At 42.9% G+C, this 17,725-nt stretch overlaps 1 protein-coding gene across 1 annotated transcript in view; it reads right to left on the reverse strand.

Moving 5' to 3' along the window:
- Positions 1-2,379: 2,379 nt before the first annotated feature.
- Positions 2,380-17,725, reverse strand: part of LOC122790533 (immunoglobulin lambda-1 light chain-like) — a 199,508-nt gene continuing 184,162 nt past the window's right edge. The window contains exons 3-4 of the mRNA XM_044058081.1: positions 3,355-3,633; positions 2,380-2,384 (exon numbers count right to left, since the gene is read on the reverse strand). Of these exons, the coding sequence (XP_043914016.1) occupies positions 2,380-2,384; positions 3,355-3,633 (284 nt within the window). The remainder of the gene's footprint in view (positions 2,385-3,354; positions 3,634-17,725) is intronic.

Consider the following 17,725-nt stretch of genomic DNA (forward strand, 5'->3'; position numbering starts at 1 on the left):
CACCCCCCCCCCAGGGTCTTCCCTTTCTATATCTATCCCCATAAAGAAAAAAAATGATGCTCAGGAAATTGTTAATGTTTCACAAGTGAATTGTTGGGATTTTGCTTCCTAATATCCAAGACATGCTTGTAAATACACTCATGGAATTTTCTTTGTGACTTATCCACATAAAAACATGCACATTTTGCACATACAGCCAGGTAAACTAACCCAGTGGTATTACAATCACAACAAAAAGGGTGCTTAATCACCATATTATTAACTTTAATTTTGTCCCCCACCCAAACAAAATTACATTGCCTACAAAAACCACATTTGTAGGTCCCAGGTGACTATTGGGTATTGTAGTGGAAATGTTATGTGTCCCTTCCAGATGTTGTTTATTTGTCTTCTCTTTTCTATAAACAATTTGTGGGCTAGTACTCAAAATGTCAGTGTAACCATCAAAACAACAAAAAAAGTTCCAATTTTTCAATAAAATACCATTTAAATGTTCAACCTTGTTGTTATATGTAATTACAAAGGAACATTGAAAATCTCTGTCGGTTATAGGTTTAATTCTACTCAAGGTAATTTCACTCTCTTCATCAATCCTAAGTAGTGGCTTAAACAAACATTCCCTTCTTTTGGTTTTACCTTCATCCTTCACCCTAGTTATTAAAGTCTCAGGATAACCTCTGGCCAAAAACATATCCGCTAATACTAAAGCTCCTGCCTTGTAGACATCCTCTTCCGAACCAGTCCCATAAGCCTGACATATTGTCCTTTTATAATGCCTTTTCTGGTGTACAGGGTGGCTATTATTTTAATGGAGAATACTACTGCAATATGTAGGCTTCCTATAAATATTACTGCTAAACCTACCATAAATGTCATCATTGGTTACTTCTACATCCAAATAATTGATTTTAGTATCATTAAATGAAGATGTAAACTTTAAAAATGATGTTGTATCATTTAAGTACTGAATAAAGATATCAAAATAAATCTCCAGGTGTCTGCTTCCATATGACAAAAAGCATCATCCAGGTAATGTAAGTAAAATTCCCAAGGTGCAGCTATCAATGATTCAAATAAAAACTTGGTTTCCCAATATAGCATGATAATGTTTGCAAAATGGGGCACATGCTGCCCTATAGCCACACCTTTCTTTTGCAGAAAATACTGGCCATCTAGGTAATCATAGTTATTTTCAGTATCAATTCCATCAAGGTAACCATTATATTAACTTTATTGCTACTCAACCCAGTAGACTCATAAAGAAATTCTTGAAACCAATGTAAGCCTACCTCATGTGGAATGACATTAAAAAAATCAATCACATTGATAGTGGCGAATGCATAGTTGTTTGCATGTTTTACTTTTTTAAGTTTCAACAACAAACCCCACAAGTCACTACAAATATGAAAAAAAAACATCCAAAACATTCTTCAATTTGATATCAATATAGTTAACAATAGGATGGACCTTGGGTTTGTTTTTCAAATTAGAGCCCCTTCTATACACAATATTAGGATAAGTGTCAACATTCACCCTGGTATCTTGATCACTTATAAGAGATCCCACTTTTTAATATAATATCAGGAAATAAGGGACTATTGTTACTTCCTATAACAATGGTGCCTTTATTTCTGATATTATATTTAAAAATTGGCTATTTGTTATGGTCAGAAAAGAATATTGCCATAGTGGGTAAATTTAGTTTTTACTCACATGGGATGGTTTATATTGCCAACTGTATGCAATGTTCTATATTTTACTTGGGTAAAACCCAAAGTGAATTAGCTCAGAGGATCTATGAGCATTATTACAATATCTCCCAGAAAAAGTTACTAATGCTTTATATAGACATCTTAGTTTCTTTTCTGATCATGTTTTTAAGTTTGCTGTTTTACAGCAGATGAATAGAGATCCACAGGGTGAGCTTTGGAAACTTTATTTGGAACAGAAGGAAACATGGTGGAAGAGTTTTTTGAATGCCACCTTCCCACGGGTATTAATGATATTTCATCTCTTTCAAGTTTTTTAAAGTTAAAAACTTTTGATAGGTAGGATTTTTATGTTTTTCAATGATAGTTTTAATGGTTGAGAATAGTTATGAAAACAAAAAATGTTGTTTTAAATCATATGAATAGAAAGGAATTCAAATGTTATTCTTTAATTAAAGTTGTGTTTGGACTGGTTGTTGGATACATAATTTCCTGAATGGTAGTATAAAATAAGGAAGATGTTGAATATCATTGTCTGAAGAAGTTTGGTTATTGTACTGAATGACAGCGCTTATAGAAGCATGTTTTGGCACTGTGTCTTATTTAAATTTGATATTCCATGAGTACCATTTCTGCCGTCAGAATTTTAACTCAGCACATTTCTCAGCGTTTACCCTAAGGTTACAAACATAATTAAAAAAAAGCATTATGGTTATCTTTCACCTGGGAGGCTATCTTTGCCTCATAGTTTCTTTGCCAGATTTGACCAACTCTAATTTGTTTGTTTAGACTGGTGAGTGTCTTTTGAACTGTTTTGTCTGTTCCTTCTTGGCGTTGTAGAGGATTTTTTCCTTTTGTTGAATAGCCTATTCATGCTAGGGATCCACCAGGGTGGTTTACTTTTGCCAGTAATCACAGGTTCGACTCAGACAGGTACTGCCTCCTCTATGTAGCTATGAATGTGATTGTACAGTACTATTGTATACAGCTCAGAGTAGGCCTCAGTGTCTTTCAGGTTAGGAGGGGCTTTGAAGTTTAATAAACTGTCACTTACTTTCAGGTTATTGGCCTTAGGAAAGTTCTTAATAATTTCTGAATTTGATGGGGGTTCTAGGTTAGTTTTAATACTAAAGGAGATTTGTGGTCAGATCTTAACAGGGAGTAGTCAATGCATGGGAGGGAGCAGTATCCCCCCATTTTCATGAATACTGGGTCTAGGATATTTGTACCTCAAGTTAGGGAGCTAACTAGTTGCACCAGAGTGTTTGCATTGATGAAGTCCAAAACCCTCTGAGCGTGTGGAAGTATGGCAATAAACTTTAGGTCTAGCAGGAAAAGTATTACACAGTGTTTGGTGACAGTAACATGGGAAAGGTGAGGTGATAAAGACACAAGCTCCAGCCCTGCAGGATGATGACTATGTGCTCCTCTAATGTCATCTTCCACCACCATCTTAAACCTGGGTCACTGAAAATGTAATTCCCATTGAAAAGGAGAGACTCATCCCTTAGGGACCAAAAATAAGTGATTATGGCTATCGGTATACAAAGTAGAAGTAGAAGAAAAACAGGGACCAGGAAGGACAGAATGACAAGCCAGGAGTGGGCCAAGACAAGTGAACCTAAAACAAATCATTTTAACTCACCTGTTTTCATGGAGATTTTAATCTGTGTGCCATTCACGGAACATGTATATGATCTGCCTCTCTTCCAGTCAGTTGTGCTGACAGTGAGATAACTTGTCACAGAAAATGATTTCATTTTTTTATTAAACACAGGAGGAAATGTCAGACCACTTTCTGAAATCCATGTGATTCGGATATCTGAATTTTTGCTTCTTGCCAAACACCCAACCATCACAGTAGTTTGGTTCTGTATTTGGTGCAACGTAGGATAGATTGGAAATATATTCACAGCAGCAGAACCTTGAAAAAACAAACATATGTCATGTTATGACATTACACATGCCTATTACAGTAATGTTTTACACTGCAAAACTCAACAACGTTTATTAAAACTGCAGAATGGATTAAACATTATGAAACCTCAGGAGTTACATTATAACATATTTTATCTCATCACTGCTTTACTGGATAAAAATAATTTTTTTCTATGAAAATATTGATTTGAACACTACATATGTCTTTCCTGCTATAAAATAACATTTTTCTTATTTACTAAAATACGATAAAAAATAAATAAGATATGTCCTTAAAATAACTCTGGTAAATGAAAAAAAAAGTCCAGTGTTGCCTATCATCACAAATCTCCTTGGATGAAGATCTTTTGCCTCTAGTCAACCAGCTTCTGGATGGCAGTAGTAATAGTTTCATGATGCAAAGCAGGCTGTACTAGCATATAACAGGGTCTCTGCTGACTAAGCAGACTATACTGACGTATAACAGGGTCACTGCTGACTAAGCAGACTATACTGACATAAAAGGGTCACTGCTGACTAAGCAGACTATACTGACTTATAACAGGGTCACTGCTGACTAAGCAGACTATACTGACTTATAACAGGGCCACTGCTGACTAAGCAGACTATACTGACTTAGAAGAGGGTCACTGCTGACTGAGCAGACCATAATGACTTATAACAGAGTCACTGCTGACTAAGCAGACTATACTGACTTATAACAGAGTCACTGCTGACTACAGCTAAAGCTAATTTCCTACAGCTAAAGCTAAATTCACACTACTAAAGACAGGGGTGGGGGGTTTCTCAGCCCCCATGCTAAGGGAAAACACTGCTCAAGATACAGAAAGATTTACAAATGGACTCTATAAGCACCTACAAGAATGTATGGATCATGCCATCAGTGGTAAACCAAGACTCACTCCTCCTAGACAAGGACACCAGTCTGGTGGACCCGTGCAATAAACAGGCTATACAACAGAAATAGGACAGTAGTCCAGAAAAATAGCAAATCCCAAGAAGGGCAGACATCTGTGACCAGTATTAGTAAAAAATGTAAGTCCTTCATGAAATCATCCAAGGCTAACATCAACAGGAAAATAGGCAAGGATTCAAAAGATAACCACAAAGCCTTCTTTGGCTATGTCAAGGATCTAAGTGGTAACACACAGATTTACACTAGGCCGGGGCAATATAGCACAAAATCTACTGACCATACTGATATCGCCAATATCCTTGCAGATGCATTCAGTGCAAACTTCACCCCCTAAAGAGCCCACAACAATACCTGAGAAGTACAGTATCCCAGACATCAGAGACACACAGGTGGAAATGGCCCACTCTAACAGCAAAACACAGTGTCAATGGAGGCAGATGGTGTCCCAGACTGCATCTTGCATACACTACAAGACAAACTGACCCCCCCACCTAATTAAGCTTTTCAGCCTCCGCCTCTCCACAGGCTACATGCCCATACAATGGTGCATGGCAATGGTTATTTCACTCAACCAAGGTGGAAACACAACTGACCATGGTAACTACCACCCCATAAGCCTGACTAGCCTGGTCTGCAAGGCTATGGAGTGCATTCTCATGGCACTCATTAACAAAAACATTGGTAACCTCCAAACACTTGACCCAACCCAGGTCAGCTTGGTTGAGTGCAGTTCATGCCTACTGAACCTGTTTGACATCTTACAGACAGTCATCAAGACATTAGATGAGGGGGGAGGTGGTTCACACATACTACCTGGACCTTGCCAAGGCTTTTGACACTATTCCCCACTCAGGTATTATTGATAAACTCACCAGTCTGTACATAAACCCATACATCACAGGATGGGTTGCTAACGGGCTTACACACAGGACCACATGCTATGACTAGCAGCGCTCAGGTCAAACTCTTAACCAGTCACAACTCGTGTCCCACAGGACTTAGTCCTGGGACCCCTACTGTTTGGCATATACTTCTCAGAGATACAGGCAAACACAGGTGGACTACAGCAGACCATGTTTGGCAATGACTGCAAACTGGGAGCCATAACTGACAGTTCAGCTGACACAGACATCCTTCAAGGGACTTCACAGAGACCGACACAGGGTGTCAAAGTCATGGCTTCCAGCTAAGTGCCACAAACTTCATGGCCGTTCCATTGTGGAAAATTAAACACCCACATATTAACACATAAGTGGCAGCCACTTTAATACAGACGAGGTAATAGGGTATCTGAGGACTTAGGTAGATAGTGATCTCTCCTTTGACAATCATATCTCCAAAGTAGTTAGAACATCCTCCTATGTAGGCCATCTGATTACTAAAGGGTTTGCATCTAGACATACTGAGGTTATAGTGCCTCTTTACTTATCACCCATCAGTCCCATCATAGAGTATAATAATCCATTTGGGATGTACCTCAGAAGACACTTCCAACAGCTGGAAGGTCCACAAATGTACCTCGCCAAGAGGATTACTGGCCTCAAACATATGCCATATGCAGCCAGACTGAATAAACTCCTGCTTTACTAAGTGGCATCTCATTTACTCAGAGATGATCTCTGCTGGCCAACAAAGCCATGTCATACTCAGGCTTAATGGATATGCTCCACCTATGGGAATTCATGTCACAGTGAGTCACACGCTGTAGTGAGCTGAACCTTGCCATAACAATAACTAGAAGATGGAGGGACATATTCCTGTCACAGAAATTCCCCATACTTTGGAACAACATCCCTAATTACATTATACAGAGCCCATCACTAACACTCTTGAAGAGAAACCTTGAAGAGTGGATGGGGAACAGTAGATATACCTCAGGGATCCTGCCATTGGCTCTGCTCCACAGAGGGACAGTTAATGAATCAATGGGGTGGCAAAAGCTGACACATTTTGGCTAGGCTTATGAATACCCTCAGGCAGTTAGCCAAGTACCTACCTATGAACCTATGAACCTATACATACAGTATCTGCACATGCTGATAGCTTAATTTACTGTTCAGGTGTTGTCTTACCTTGTGCCAATAGCAGTTGTGTGTGCAATAGTTGAGGGCTGCCTATGTTGGATGCACACAGTAGACTGCCTATACATGACAATTTACAGGTAGTCTTGCATGTGTGCCATCCATTTTTACTGTGTGTGCAGGTGGAGAAAGGTGTCAGTCCCCAGGTGCCTACACTGTTAGTGTGTGTTATACGTTCCCTCCTTGCCAAGGCATGGGCATACTGGGCATGCCTCCATCTGCCTACTGGGGCTGGCTCAGGGTGTTCGTGGTCTGAGTACCTCTGTGCCTGTGGGGCCCTTGGCAATGGTAGTGGGCTATGAGGGCCTTCACCATTCTGTCCCTGCTGCAGCTGTTTCCGCAGGATCATATTGTGTAGCATGGCACATACTATGAAGAGGTGGGCACACGTGCCTGGAGAGTACTGCAAGGCTCCACCAGATACGTCCAAGCAACGGAACCATGATTTAAGCATCCCAAACACACACTCTATGATGATTCTGGTTTGTGCATGTGCCTCATTATGGCGTTCCTGCATGGGTGTGTGTGCATTTCTGATGGGAGTCATCATCCACGGTTCCAGTGCATAGCCAGCATCCCCCACCAGGTGGCCATATGGGATGTCCCCCCTGGCAAATACTTGATACAGCTGTGAGGCATGCCAGATGTGGGAGTCGTGATAGCTTCCAGGGCTACCAGCACATACATCCATGATAATGCCCTGGGCATTGCACACAACCTGGCAGTTGATGGACGGGTATCCCTTGCGGTTTATGTAGTGCCTACCCTGCTCACAGGGTGGTGACTTGATGTGTATGTGCATGCAGTCTATTGCACCCAGTACCTCCAGGTATTCTGCCACACAGTGGAAGAGATGCATATTGTTGGCCAACTCCTTCTGTGTCTGGGAGAACTATATGTGCTCATTGGTATGTGGTAACATGGCATCCAGGAACTGGTGAAGTTCCCTGGATGCTGATGCCTGTGAGATCCCCATGATATCCCCAGTTGGCCTTTGAAAGGTACCTGTAGCTAGTATGCTCAGGCTTACACATACCTTTGTATCCACTGGGATGAGTTCCCCTCTGTTTGCTCTGGCTCTGAGGCGTGGCAGGCACAGCTCCACAAGTTGCTGTATGGTGTCTCTGTCCACCCTGTAATGCTCTACTATCTCCAGATCATGTAACTCCTGGTAGGTTACCCTGGGTCTGAACACTCTTTTCCTCCTCTGGTGCCTGAGGTGGTTGTGTGCATCATCCTCCACACCACCTTCAGTCTCCAACACATGCTGGTGGATCAAATCTATGGCAGCCCCTAACATGTACATACTAAAAGTTCCCCATCTGTATACACCAATGGTGCAGAGTGTATGGGAATACACAAGTGTGTGTGAGGTGCTTTCACACTTTATACTGTTGTGCTATGGATGCTGCTGATGTCATTGGGTGTGTATGAGCAACTCCAGCTGCAGGATATCATAATTATGGGTTTTACAGTGAGTACTGCAAGTGTGGGGCCTTTAGTGTGGAGTTATGCTTGCCTGCCTTGATTAATCTGTTGTCCTTTAATTCACTTTTAAACCTGGATCCCCTCCCATTATCAGGCATCCATCCACCTGCCGTCTTTCTTGTTTTGTACTTTCCCTACCCAGTCATGTGTTGCAAGATGTGTCCTGTAGCTGATATAATGCAAACCTGCTTTGTTCTGCTGTGACACTTTACTGTTTTCTTCGCAGTACAGCCCCTCCCCTTTCCTGTTCTGCAGGTAGCTGCTTGCAGCCTTGTTAGCTGTTGTCAATGGACCACTGTAAGTTCCTAGGTGTTAATTAGTCATTTGTAATCCAATTTCCCTGCTGCATCATTTCCTTATTGTTTTCCTATATCCTTCCTGTTTCAGCTCCAGTGTGTGCCACGCAAACCCATTTACCGAGTTTAAGCACGTTTACATCTCCGTTCACATGCATACTCAGTTACCTTGTGTACTCTCAGCTAAGCAAAGCTGTAGCCAGTTCAACACACCCCTATCCTGCAGCTTTACTTAGCTATGGGCAAACCGGATTAGCAATGCTCCAATGTGATTACAGCAAAGATGACACACCCCTCTCTTGATATCATCTTTATCTCAAGGGCACACCTCAGTGTTATAACGCTACGCTGTGAGGTGCATCCTTACACCAGCGTGGAATCTGTGATCACTATTACTCCTCTCATTTGCATGGCATTGCCTACTAATTCCTAGCTACCGTGCATAACACTGTCACAGCCCCTTAGCAACCCTTGCACCATGGTGTGGTGTAGCATGCCTGCCATTGACTATTATGGGGAAATCATGATATGTGTTACATTGCAGTTTTATTTTATATTTTTCTATATTCCTTGCAATCCCATTTGCACGCTGCTGCCCTGCGCTTCCACTTCGCGATAGTGCAAATAAATTATTAAATGTTAATTTTATATTTTTTACATGTTTTTTATGCCAATGGCTATATATTTAGCCATTGCCATATATTAACAATATAATACATGTGTTTGGCTGGCTGTCATGGCTCTGATTTTATGTTTGCAAAATGTAAACCTTGTTTTACAGTTTACATTTCTGCATGCTTACACTATGCCTGCACCACTTCTTGGATTGCTACATACCTTCATTTGAATGCTAGCCTACTGCACATGGGGTAATTAGCATACCGGGCCTGGGAGCTATGCGGGTGTAGCGTACGCAGGTAGTGCATGTGGGAATAGCTTGTAACTGGATTGCTCGCCGGCCATATTTGGTGTTGGAATGCCAACGCTACACCTGCACCTGGCGCAAGCTTCATGAATCCCGTGGATGGCTTTGGTTGTAGGTAAAAGGGTGGGGGAATACTTAATATAAAGTAAATGTACTGAAACATGTAAATATTTGTAATAGTGTAAATATGTAAATAATCTGTAATATATATATATATTTACAAATAAAAAAAAATACTTTTCAGCATAGGGGACACAGGTGAGTGTGATGCATCAGTCTTCCTGTTTCTGGTCCAGGTACAGAGGCATCCCAGAGAAACAGGGAGAAGACAAGGAGACTGTTAGCCAAAGTGAAATGGTGGTAAAAAGTATCAAAAATTAAGGACCAATGATAGAATTGCTACCAGAAATGTTCACAAGTGATTTGGGAGCATTGTTTTTAAATGGAGAGGAGGTCAAGAAGGAAACTGAGTTGAATGCAGAGGTGGAAATGGATTTGGAGCAAAATTTTCAGAAAAATCTGTTTGAATCGACAGAAACAGTGGACAAATGCATTATGGAGACACATGGCAGAATCTAACCACATCAATGGTGATCTGCAACTTGCTTACCACCCTGATTTATCAGCATCTAAGCTTCTTCAAGAGTGCGGAAAAGGGCTGTTGAATTTGACTGCTAATAGGTTCATAGGTTCATACTAGGCTATCTGCCCTAGGGCATTTATAAGCCTAGCCAGAGTGTGTTTGGCTTTCGCCACCCATTTTAAATTAATTTTGCTATGCCTTTTTTTGAGGTTAGTATACTATGCCTCTGTCTAACAGTGACACAGAAGTGATAGCCGGGGTAAACCTATGATCTCCCATCCACTCATCAAGATTCCTCTTGAAGAGAGTCAATGTGGGACTCTGCCTAACCTGGACTGGGATTTTATTCCAGAATGAAGGGAGCCTCTGGGTTATGAATCTGTCCCTCCAGCATGTCCTATTTATTTCAGTGCTGAGGTTCAAGTCTCTCGAGCGCGCAGCTCGATGAGATTTGGATTTTCTGAGGTGCAGCATGTCCATTAATTCCGGTTTGGACATGGCTTTATACATCAGGCACAGATCGCCTCTGAGCAGGCGGCATGCCACTGAGTAGAGCTGGAGTTTCTTTAACCGGGCAGCATATGGCATCTGTTTGAGCCCTTTGATCCTCTTGGTGAGGTACTTTTGTGGTCTTTCCAGTTGCTGCAGGTGTCTGGTAAGGTACATCCCAAAAGGGGCATTGTACTCAATTATGGGCCTGATGAGGGATGAGTAAAGAGGCACGATGACCTCCCCTGATCTAGATGTGAATCCCTTCATGATTAGGTGGGCTACATAAAATGTTTTTCTAACCACTTTGGCCACGTGGTTATCAAATGAAAGATTGTTATCTACTTGGGTCCCCAGGTCCCTAATGACTTCTTCTGTACTTAATGGATTATCACCTATGTGGTAATTTGTGGGCACTTTGTTTTTGCCAAAGGGGATGACTATACACTTTTTGGCATTTAGCTTGAGGCCATGGCTCTGGCACCAGTTGTCTGTTTCTATGAGGCCCTTTTGGAGGATGCTTGTGTCGGCTGGAGAGTTGATTATGGCGCCCAGTTTGCAGTCATCTGCAAACTTGGTCAGCCACAGTCCTTCTGTGATGGCCTGTACCACCGAGAAATGTATACCAAACAAGAGAGGTCCCAGGACTGAGCCTTGTGGGATGCCATTTGTAAATGGTTTGGAGTCTGCATGGCTCCAGCAATTCTAACCATGTGGGTTCTGTCCTTGAGCCAGTTTGCAACCCATCTAGTGACATAGGGGTTTATATTTAAGCTGGTGAGCTTATCTATAATGCCCAAGTGGGGTATTGTATCGAAGGCTTTTGCGAGGTCCAGGTAGGCTGCGTGGACCACCTTCCCCTCGTCAATGGCCTTGGTGACTGTTTCAAAGAAATCGACCAGGTTTAAGAGGCAGGATCTGCCCTTAACAAAGCCAAACTGGGTAGGATCCAGTGTCTGTAGGTCCCCAATATCTTTATTTATGAGGTCCATGATGATCCTTTCCATAGCTTTGCAGACCAAGCTAGTCAGGCTTATGGGGCGATAGTTTCCAGGATCCGTTGAGGCACCACCTTTGTGGAGAGGGACCACTTTTGCTGTACGCCACTCTTTGGGTACATATCCTGTAGTAAGGCTAAGATTGAACAGTAGTTTTATGTTTGGGTTTAGCTCTTCTTGGAGTTCATGTAGGATGCAGCCCGGGACACGATCTGGTCCCATTGATGCTGTGTTTTTTGCTTTGGAGAGGGCGGCTCTTACCTGAGCATCTGAGATGTCAGGGGGGCAGCACTCTGTTGGGATAGATATTTGCCCTTTTGGTGGGGAGGGGTGGAGAAGTTTACACTGAACCTGTCAGCTAGGATGTTGGAAATGTCTGTGAGCTCAGTGTATTTTTTGTAATTTTGGACTAATTCTGAGCATATCTGGGAATTCCCACCCAGGTTCCTAACATCACTAAAGAAAGCCTTGTGATTATCCTTAGTGTCCTGTGCAATTTTTCTCTTGAAGCTGGCCTTAGACAATTTTATGAGTGCCCATAGTTTTTTGCTAATACTGATCAGAGATGCCTTCCCTTTTTGGGATTTTGCTCTATCATGTAGTAGCTTCCTCCTTCTATTGTATAGTTTGTTTATGGCTGGGGTCCACCAGACAGGACGTCTGCCTTTGGAGGATTGGGCCTTGGTTTTATTTGGGATTGCATGATCCATGCATTCCTGAAGGTGTTCATAGAATGCGTTTATAAAGGATTCTGTGGTCTGGGCCGTATTTTCCACAGGCCCGGGGGCTTTGAAGGATTTCGCCTCAGTTTTGAGGCGTGTGAAATTAGCTTTAGAGAAGTTTTTCACTGTGGTTTTCTGGGCAGGGGGTGGGGTCGGGATGTGAATATCCAGTGAGATTAGTTTATGGTCTGATCTTACCAGTGAGGGATATACTTCTGGTCTGGAGCATAATGTTCCCATGTTGGTGATGGTCAGGTCCAGTATGTTTTCCCCTCTTGTGGGAGTGGTAACAAGTTGTTCCATAGCATTTGAGTTTATAAATTCTAGGAACCTTTGGGCTAGGGTGTTGGAGCTAGAGTAATGCTCACAGCCTATGTTTGGGTAGTTGAAGTCGCCCAATATAATGGTGTTTGGAGAGACCTTCATATTTTCCAATATTCTCAGGAAGGCCGAGTGGGGTTCCTGTGTTTGGGAGGGTGGTCTGTAGCAGGCTATAAACTGGAAGGCAGTTTTACCCACAGTTAGTTGCACATGGATAGTCTCTGATGCTTCGTGCTGTGCCACCAACCTGGAGGTGTGGGTATCTTTGACTTAATATTGATACTCCCCCTCCTTTTGTGGTTCGGTCCAAGTTTTGGGGCCGAAAAGCATGGTATGAGGTATAACCTGGTAGTGCTGGGGTGCTCTCGGGAGCCTTGAACCAGGTTTCTGTTACTGCACAGATATCGATGTTCTCCATGCTAAGGAGAGTTTCGAGTGCATGCATCTTGAGGTTTAGACTTCTGGCATTGAGTAGCATTACTCTTAGTTTCTTATCCCTCGTGATACCTATGGAGGTGGGGTTTGTCTTTTGAGCCTTGCCTAAAAAAGGCACTATGGGGGTAGCAAGAGCCTTTGCCAATATCCGAAAGCCCAGGGGTGACAGGTAGGTGCAAGCTGTCCCTAGCGAAGCATCGTGGCTTGTCGAGCATGTCATTGCAGGCTGACAGGCATTGGATCCCCTTTGAATGACACCAACACTTAAGCCAATTGTTGAAATTGATCATCTTGTCTTCATATTGTGGCATCATTCTTGGTGAGGGTAAGATGCTACTCAAGGTCAGGGTCATACCGGCCTGGGCTACATGCTCAGAGAGCTCCTCTATGTCTCTTTTCATGTAGTCCAGGGAGGTACGTCTCAGGTCATTCACACCAGCATGGACAATGACTGAGTCATATTTGTACTTGCCTTGGAGTGACCTGAGTGCTTGTGTTATGTGGCGGATCCTAGCACCCGACAGACAGCTCACCGTGACCTTCTCCTTATTCAGCCTGGTGAGCGGGATGTCAGTGTGCCTGACGATAGAGTCACCTATTACAAGTGTATCAGGTGTGTTTTTCAGCCTTAAGGGCTGTGGCTGTTCGGCACATTGGCTTTGTGAGCTATGTGTTGCACGTGTTTTGTTTTGGGGTAGCAGTTGCTTGGGTGTCTGCTTTGGAGGTCTCTGCTGCTTAGGCAGATTTTTATTTAGAGCCTCCGAGTATGTTTTTGTGTGTTTATGTGTTTGGTTTGTTGTCGTGGTAGGTCTATGTGAGACTGGAATTGTAGTGAGTGTGGTTTCCTTCTCCTCCTGACTGGTTACGCCAGTACTGAGTTGAGAGAGCTTAGCCTCCAGTTTGGCTATATGGTTGCATCTCTCACATGTGTTGGAATTTGTTGGGAGGAGGAGAGGGTTGTCTGTGTACATGAGGCAGTTGTAACATTGCCTCAAGATTCCCAGATTCACCAGCTGGACCGGAGAGGAGATTGACAACAGAGCTTTGGACATGCTAGAATAGTATTGGGAATTCCTTTATAATTGAAAAAAAGGGCCAATGGGGAACAAGGTACTCAAGGGGAGTTTGTGAGGGTGTAGTGCTTTTAATTTTTTAGAGCTGACTTATATAATTGCTTTAGTGAGCAAGTGCCAAGTAACTTAAATGCAATGTGTTACAGGTAACTTAAATGCAAAAATGACAAACAGTAACTTTCTTTCAAGTGAAACAAGGAAATAAGTACAGTAAGCAATGCAGATATCACTAGGGATCCACAGAAGTGCTAAAAGGCCGCATTTTAGGTGGAATTAGCGTTTCAGAGAAATAAACAAACAACAAGCATACAAACAAAGCTAGATTCAGCAGGCCTGGATCTAGTCTATGCTACAGCAAACAAGGTGTACCAATTTCAGTAAGAAACAGTTAGAATATGCAGGCACTATAATCCTCTTCTATCCCTGTGTTTACAGCATTCCACAGGAGGTAATGCATTACAAGAAAATGTACCTGATAATTTTTATAAACTGTATCATGATTTGGAAAAGGATTTATTTAATTTGAAGTGGCTACAGTGACAATGCATGCATTTTAAGGCATGCTTACATTTCAGAATTATACCCAGGGGTCTATGAGTACCTTGCATGCCTTCTTATGACATAGAATTCCCAGACTTACTATCCAAGTGGAAAAATATACATTTAGAATGTAGTTACAAATGTATGGAACTGCTAATAGAGCATTTTTCACCTCAGGAGAAAGAATTTATTAGAAGCATTGAGGTTCTACAGTCGCATTTACTTAATGAATTTGTACATGAAGAGTGTACATTGAAGCTAGATGCACTGTTTCATAAAGTCAGCATGCATGATACACAATTACAGCAGCATAAATCACCCTTAAGGCTAAACAACACACCTAATACACTTGTAATAGGTGACTCTATTGTCAGACACACTGACGTCCCACTCACCAGGCTGAACAAGGAGAAGGTCACTGTAAGCTGCCTGTCGGGAGCCAGGATCTGCCAGATAACACAAGCACTCAGGTCACTCCAAAGCAAGTACAAATATGACTCCGTCATTGTCCATGCTGGTGTGAATGACCTGAGATGTACCTCCCTGGACTACATGAAAAGCGACATAGAGGAGCTCTCTGATCATGTAGCCCAGGCCGGTATGACCCTGACCTTGAGTAGCATCTTACCCTCACCAAGAATGATGCCACAGTATAAAGACAAAATGATCAATTTTAACAACTGGCTAAAGTATTGGTGTCATTCAAAGGGGATCCAGTGTCTGTCAGCCTGGGATGACATGCTCGACAAGCCACGTTGCTTCACTGTGGACGGCTTGCACCTATCACCCCTGGGCTTTCGAATACTGGCTAAGGCTCTTGCCACCCCCATAGTGCCTTTTTTAGGCAAGGCTCAAAAGACAAACCCACCTCCATAGACAACACAAAGAAAAAGAAACTAAGGGTAATGCTGCTCAATGCCAGAAGTCTAAATCTCAAGATGCACGCACTCGAGGCTCTCCTCAGTATGGAGAATATCGATATCTGTGCAGTAACAGAAACCTGGTACAAGGCTCCCGAGAGCACCCCAGCACTACTAGGTTATACCTCATACCATGCTTTTCAGCCCCAAAACTCAAACTGAACCACAAAAGGAGGGGGAGTATCCATATTCATCAAAGATACCCACACCTCCAGGTTAGTAGCACTGCATGAAGCATCGAAGACCATCCATGTGCAACTAATAGTGGGCAAAACTGCCTTTCAGTTTGTAGCCTGCTACAGACCACCCTCCCAAACTCAGGAACCCCACTCGGCTTTCCTGAGAACACTGGAGAATATGAAGGTCTCTCCAAACACCATTATATTGGGTGACTTCAACTACCCAAACATAGACTGGGAGCACTACTCAAGCCCCAACACCCTCGCCCAACGGTTCCCAGAATTTATAAACTCAAATGCTATGGAACAACTGGTCACCACTGCCACAAGAGGGGAAAGCATATTGGACCTGATCATCACCAACATGGGGACTCTATGTTCCATACTAGAGGTATACCCCTCATTGGTAAGATCTGACCATAAATTAATCTCACTGGACATCCATATCCATCCCCACCCCCAGCCAAGGAAACCACAGTGAAGAACTTCTCAAAAACAAACTTCACACTTCTCAAAACCGAGGTGGAATCCTTCAAAGCCCCCAGGCCAGTGGAAATGCGACCCAAACCGCAGAATCCTTTACAAACGCTTTCTATGGACACCTACAGGAATGCATGGATCGTGCTATCCCAAATAAAACCAAGACTCATTCCTCCAAAGGCAGGAGACCTGTCTGGTGTACCCCAGCCATAAATAAGCTGTACAACAGAAGGAGGAAGCTACTACATGATAGAGCAAAATCCCAAAAAGGGAAGGCATCTCTGATCAGTACTAGCAAGAAACTACGATCCCTCATAAAATCATCTAAGGCCAGCTTCGAAAGAAAAATTGCACAAGATGCTAAAGATAATCACAAGGCCTTCTTTAGTTATGTCAGGAACCTGGGTGGCAACTCCCAGATATGCCCTGAGTTGGTTCAAAATCACAAAAAATACACTGAACCCACAGACATTGCCAACATCCTGGCAGACAGGTTCAGTGCAAACTTCTCCCCCGCTTTCCCCCTAAAAGAGCAAATGTCTATCCCAACAGAGTATAGCCTCCCTGACATCACAGATGCACAGGTGCGAGCTGCCCTCTCCAAAGCCAAAAACACAGCATCAATGGGACCGGACAGTGTCCCAGGCTACGTCTTACACGAACTCCAAGAAGAACTGAACCCTCACATAAAGTCACTGTTCAATCTCAGCCTTACTACAGGATATGTACCCAAGGAATGGCATACAGCAACAGTGGTCCCACTCCACAAAGGTGGTGTCACAACAGACCCTGGAAACTATCGCCTGTAAGCCTGACTAGCCTGGTCTGCAAAGCTATGGAGCGTATCATCATGAAACTCATAAACAAAGACATTGGGAACCTCCAAACACTGGATCCTACCCAATTCGGCTTTGTTAAGGGCAGATCTTGCCTCTTGAACCTGGTCGACTTCTTTGAAACAGTCACCAAGGCCATAGATGAAGGGAAGGTAGTCCACACAGCCTACCTGGACCTCGCAAAAGCCTTCAACACAATACCCCACTCGGGCATTATAAATAAGCTCACCAGCTTAAATATCAACCCCTATGTCACAAGATGGGTTGCAAACTGGCTCAAGGATAGAACCCACATGGTCAGAATTGCAGGTGCCATGTCAGACTCTAAACCAGTTACAAGTAGCATCCCACAAGGCTCAGTCCTGGGACCTCTCTTGTTCGGTATATATTTCTCTGAGGTACAGGCTAACATGGGAGGACTATGGCTGACCAAGTTCGCAGATGACTGCAAACTGGGTGCCATAATCGACTCACCGACTGACACAAGCATCCTCCAAAAGGGTCTCACAGAGACGGGTAACTGGTGCCAGAGCCATAGCCTAAAGCTAAATGCCAAAAAGTGCATAGTCATCCCCTTTGGGAAAAACAAAGTGCCCACAAATTACCACATAGGTGGTAATCCATTAAGTACGGAAAAAGTAATTAGGGATTTGGGGACCCAAGTAGATAGCAATCTCTCCTTTGACAATCACGTTGCCAAAGTGGTTAGAAAGACCTTCTATATAGCCCACCTTATCACGAAAGGGTTCACATCTAGATCAAGAGAGGTCATTGTGCCCCTCTACTCATCACTCAT

The sequence above is a fragment of the Protopterus annectens genome, chromosome 16.part0 (genome assembly GCF_019279795.1).
Source record: "Protopterus annectens isolate FY-2018-M chromosome 16.part0, PAN1.0, whole genome shotgun sequence".
NCBI classification, from domain to species: domain Eukaryota; kingdom Metazoa; phylum Chordata; order Ceratodontiformes; family Protopteridae; genus Protopterus; species Protopterus annectens.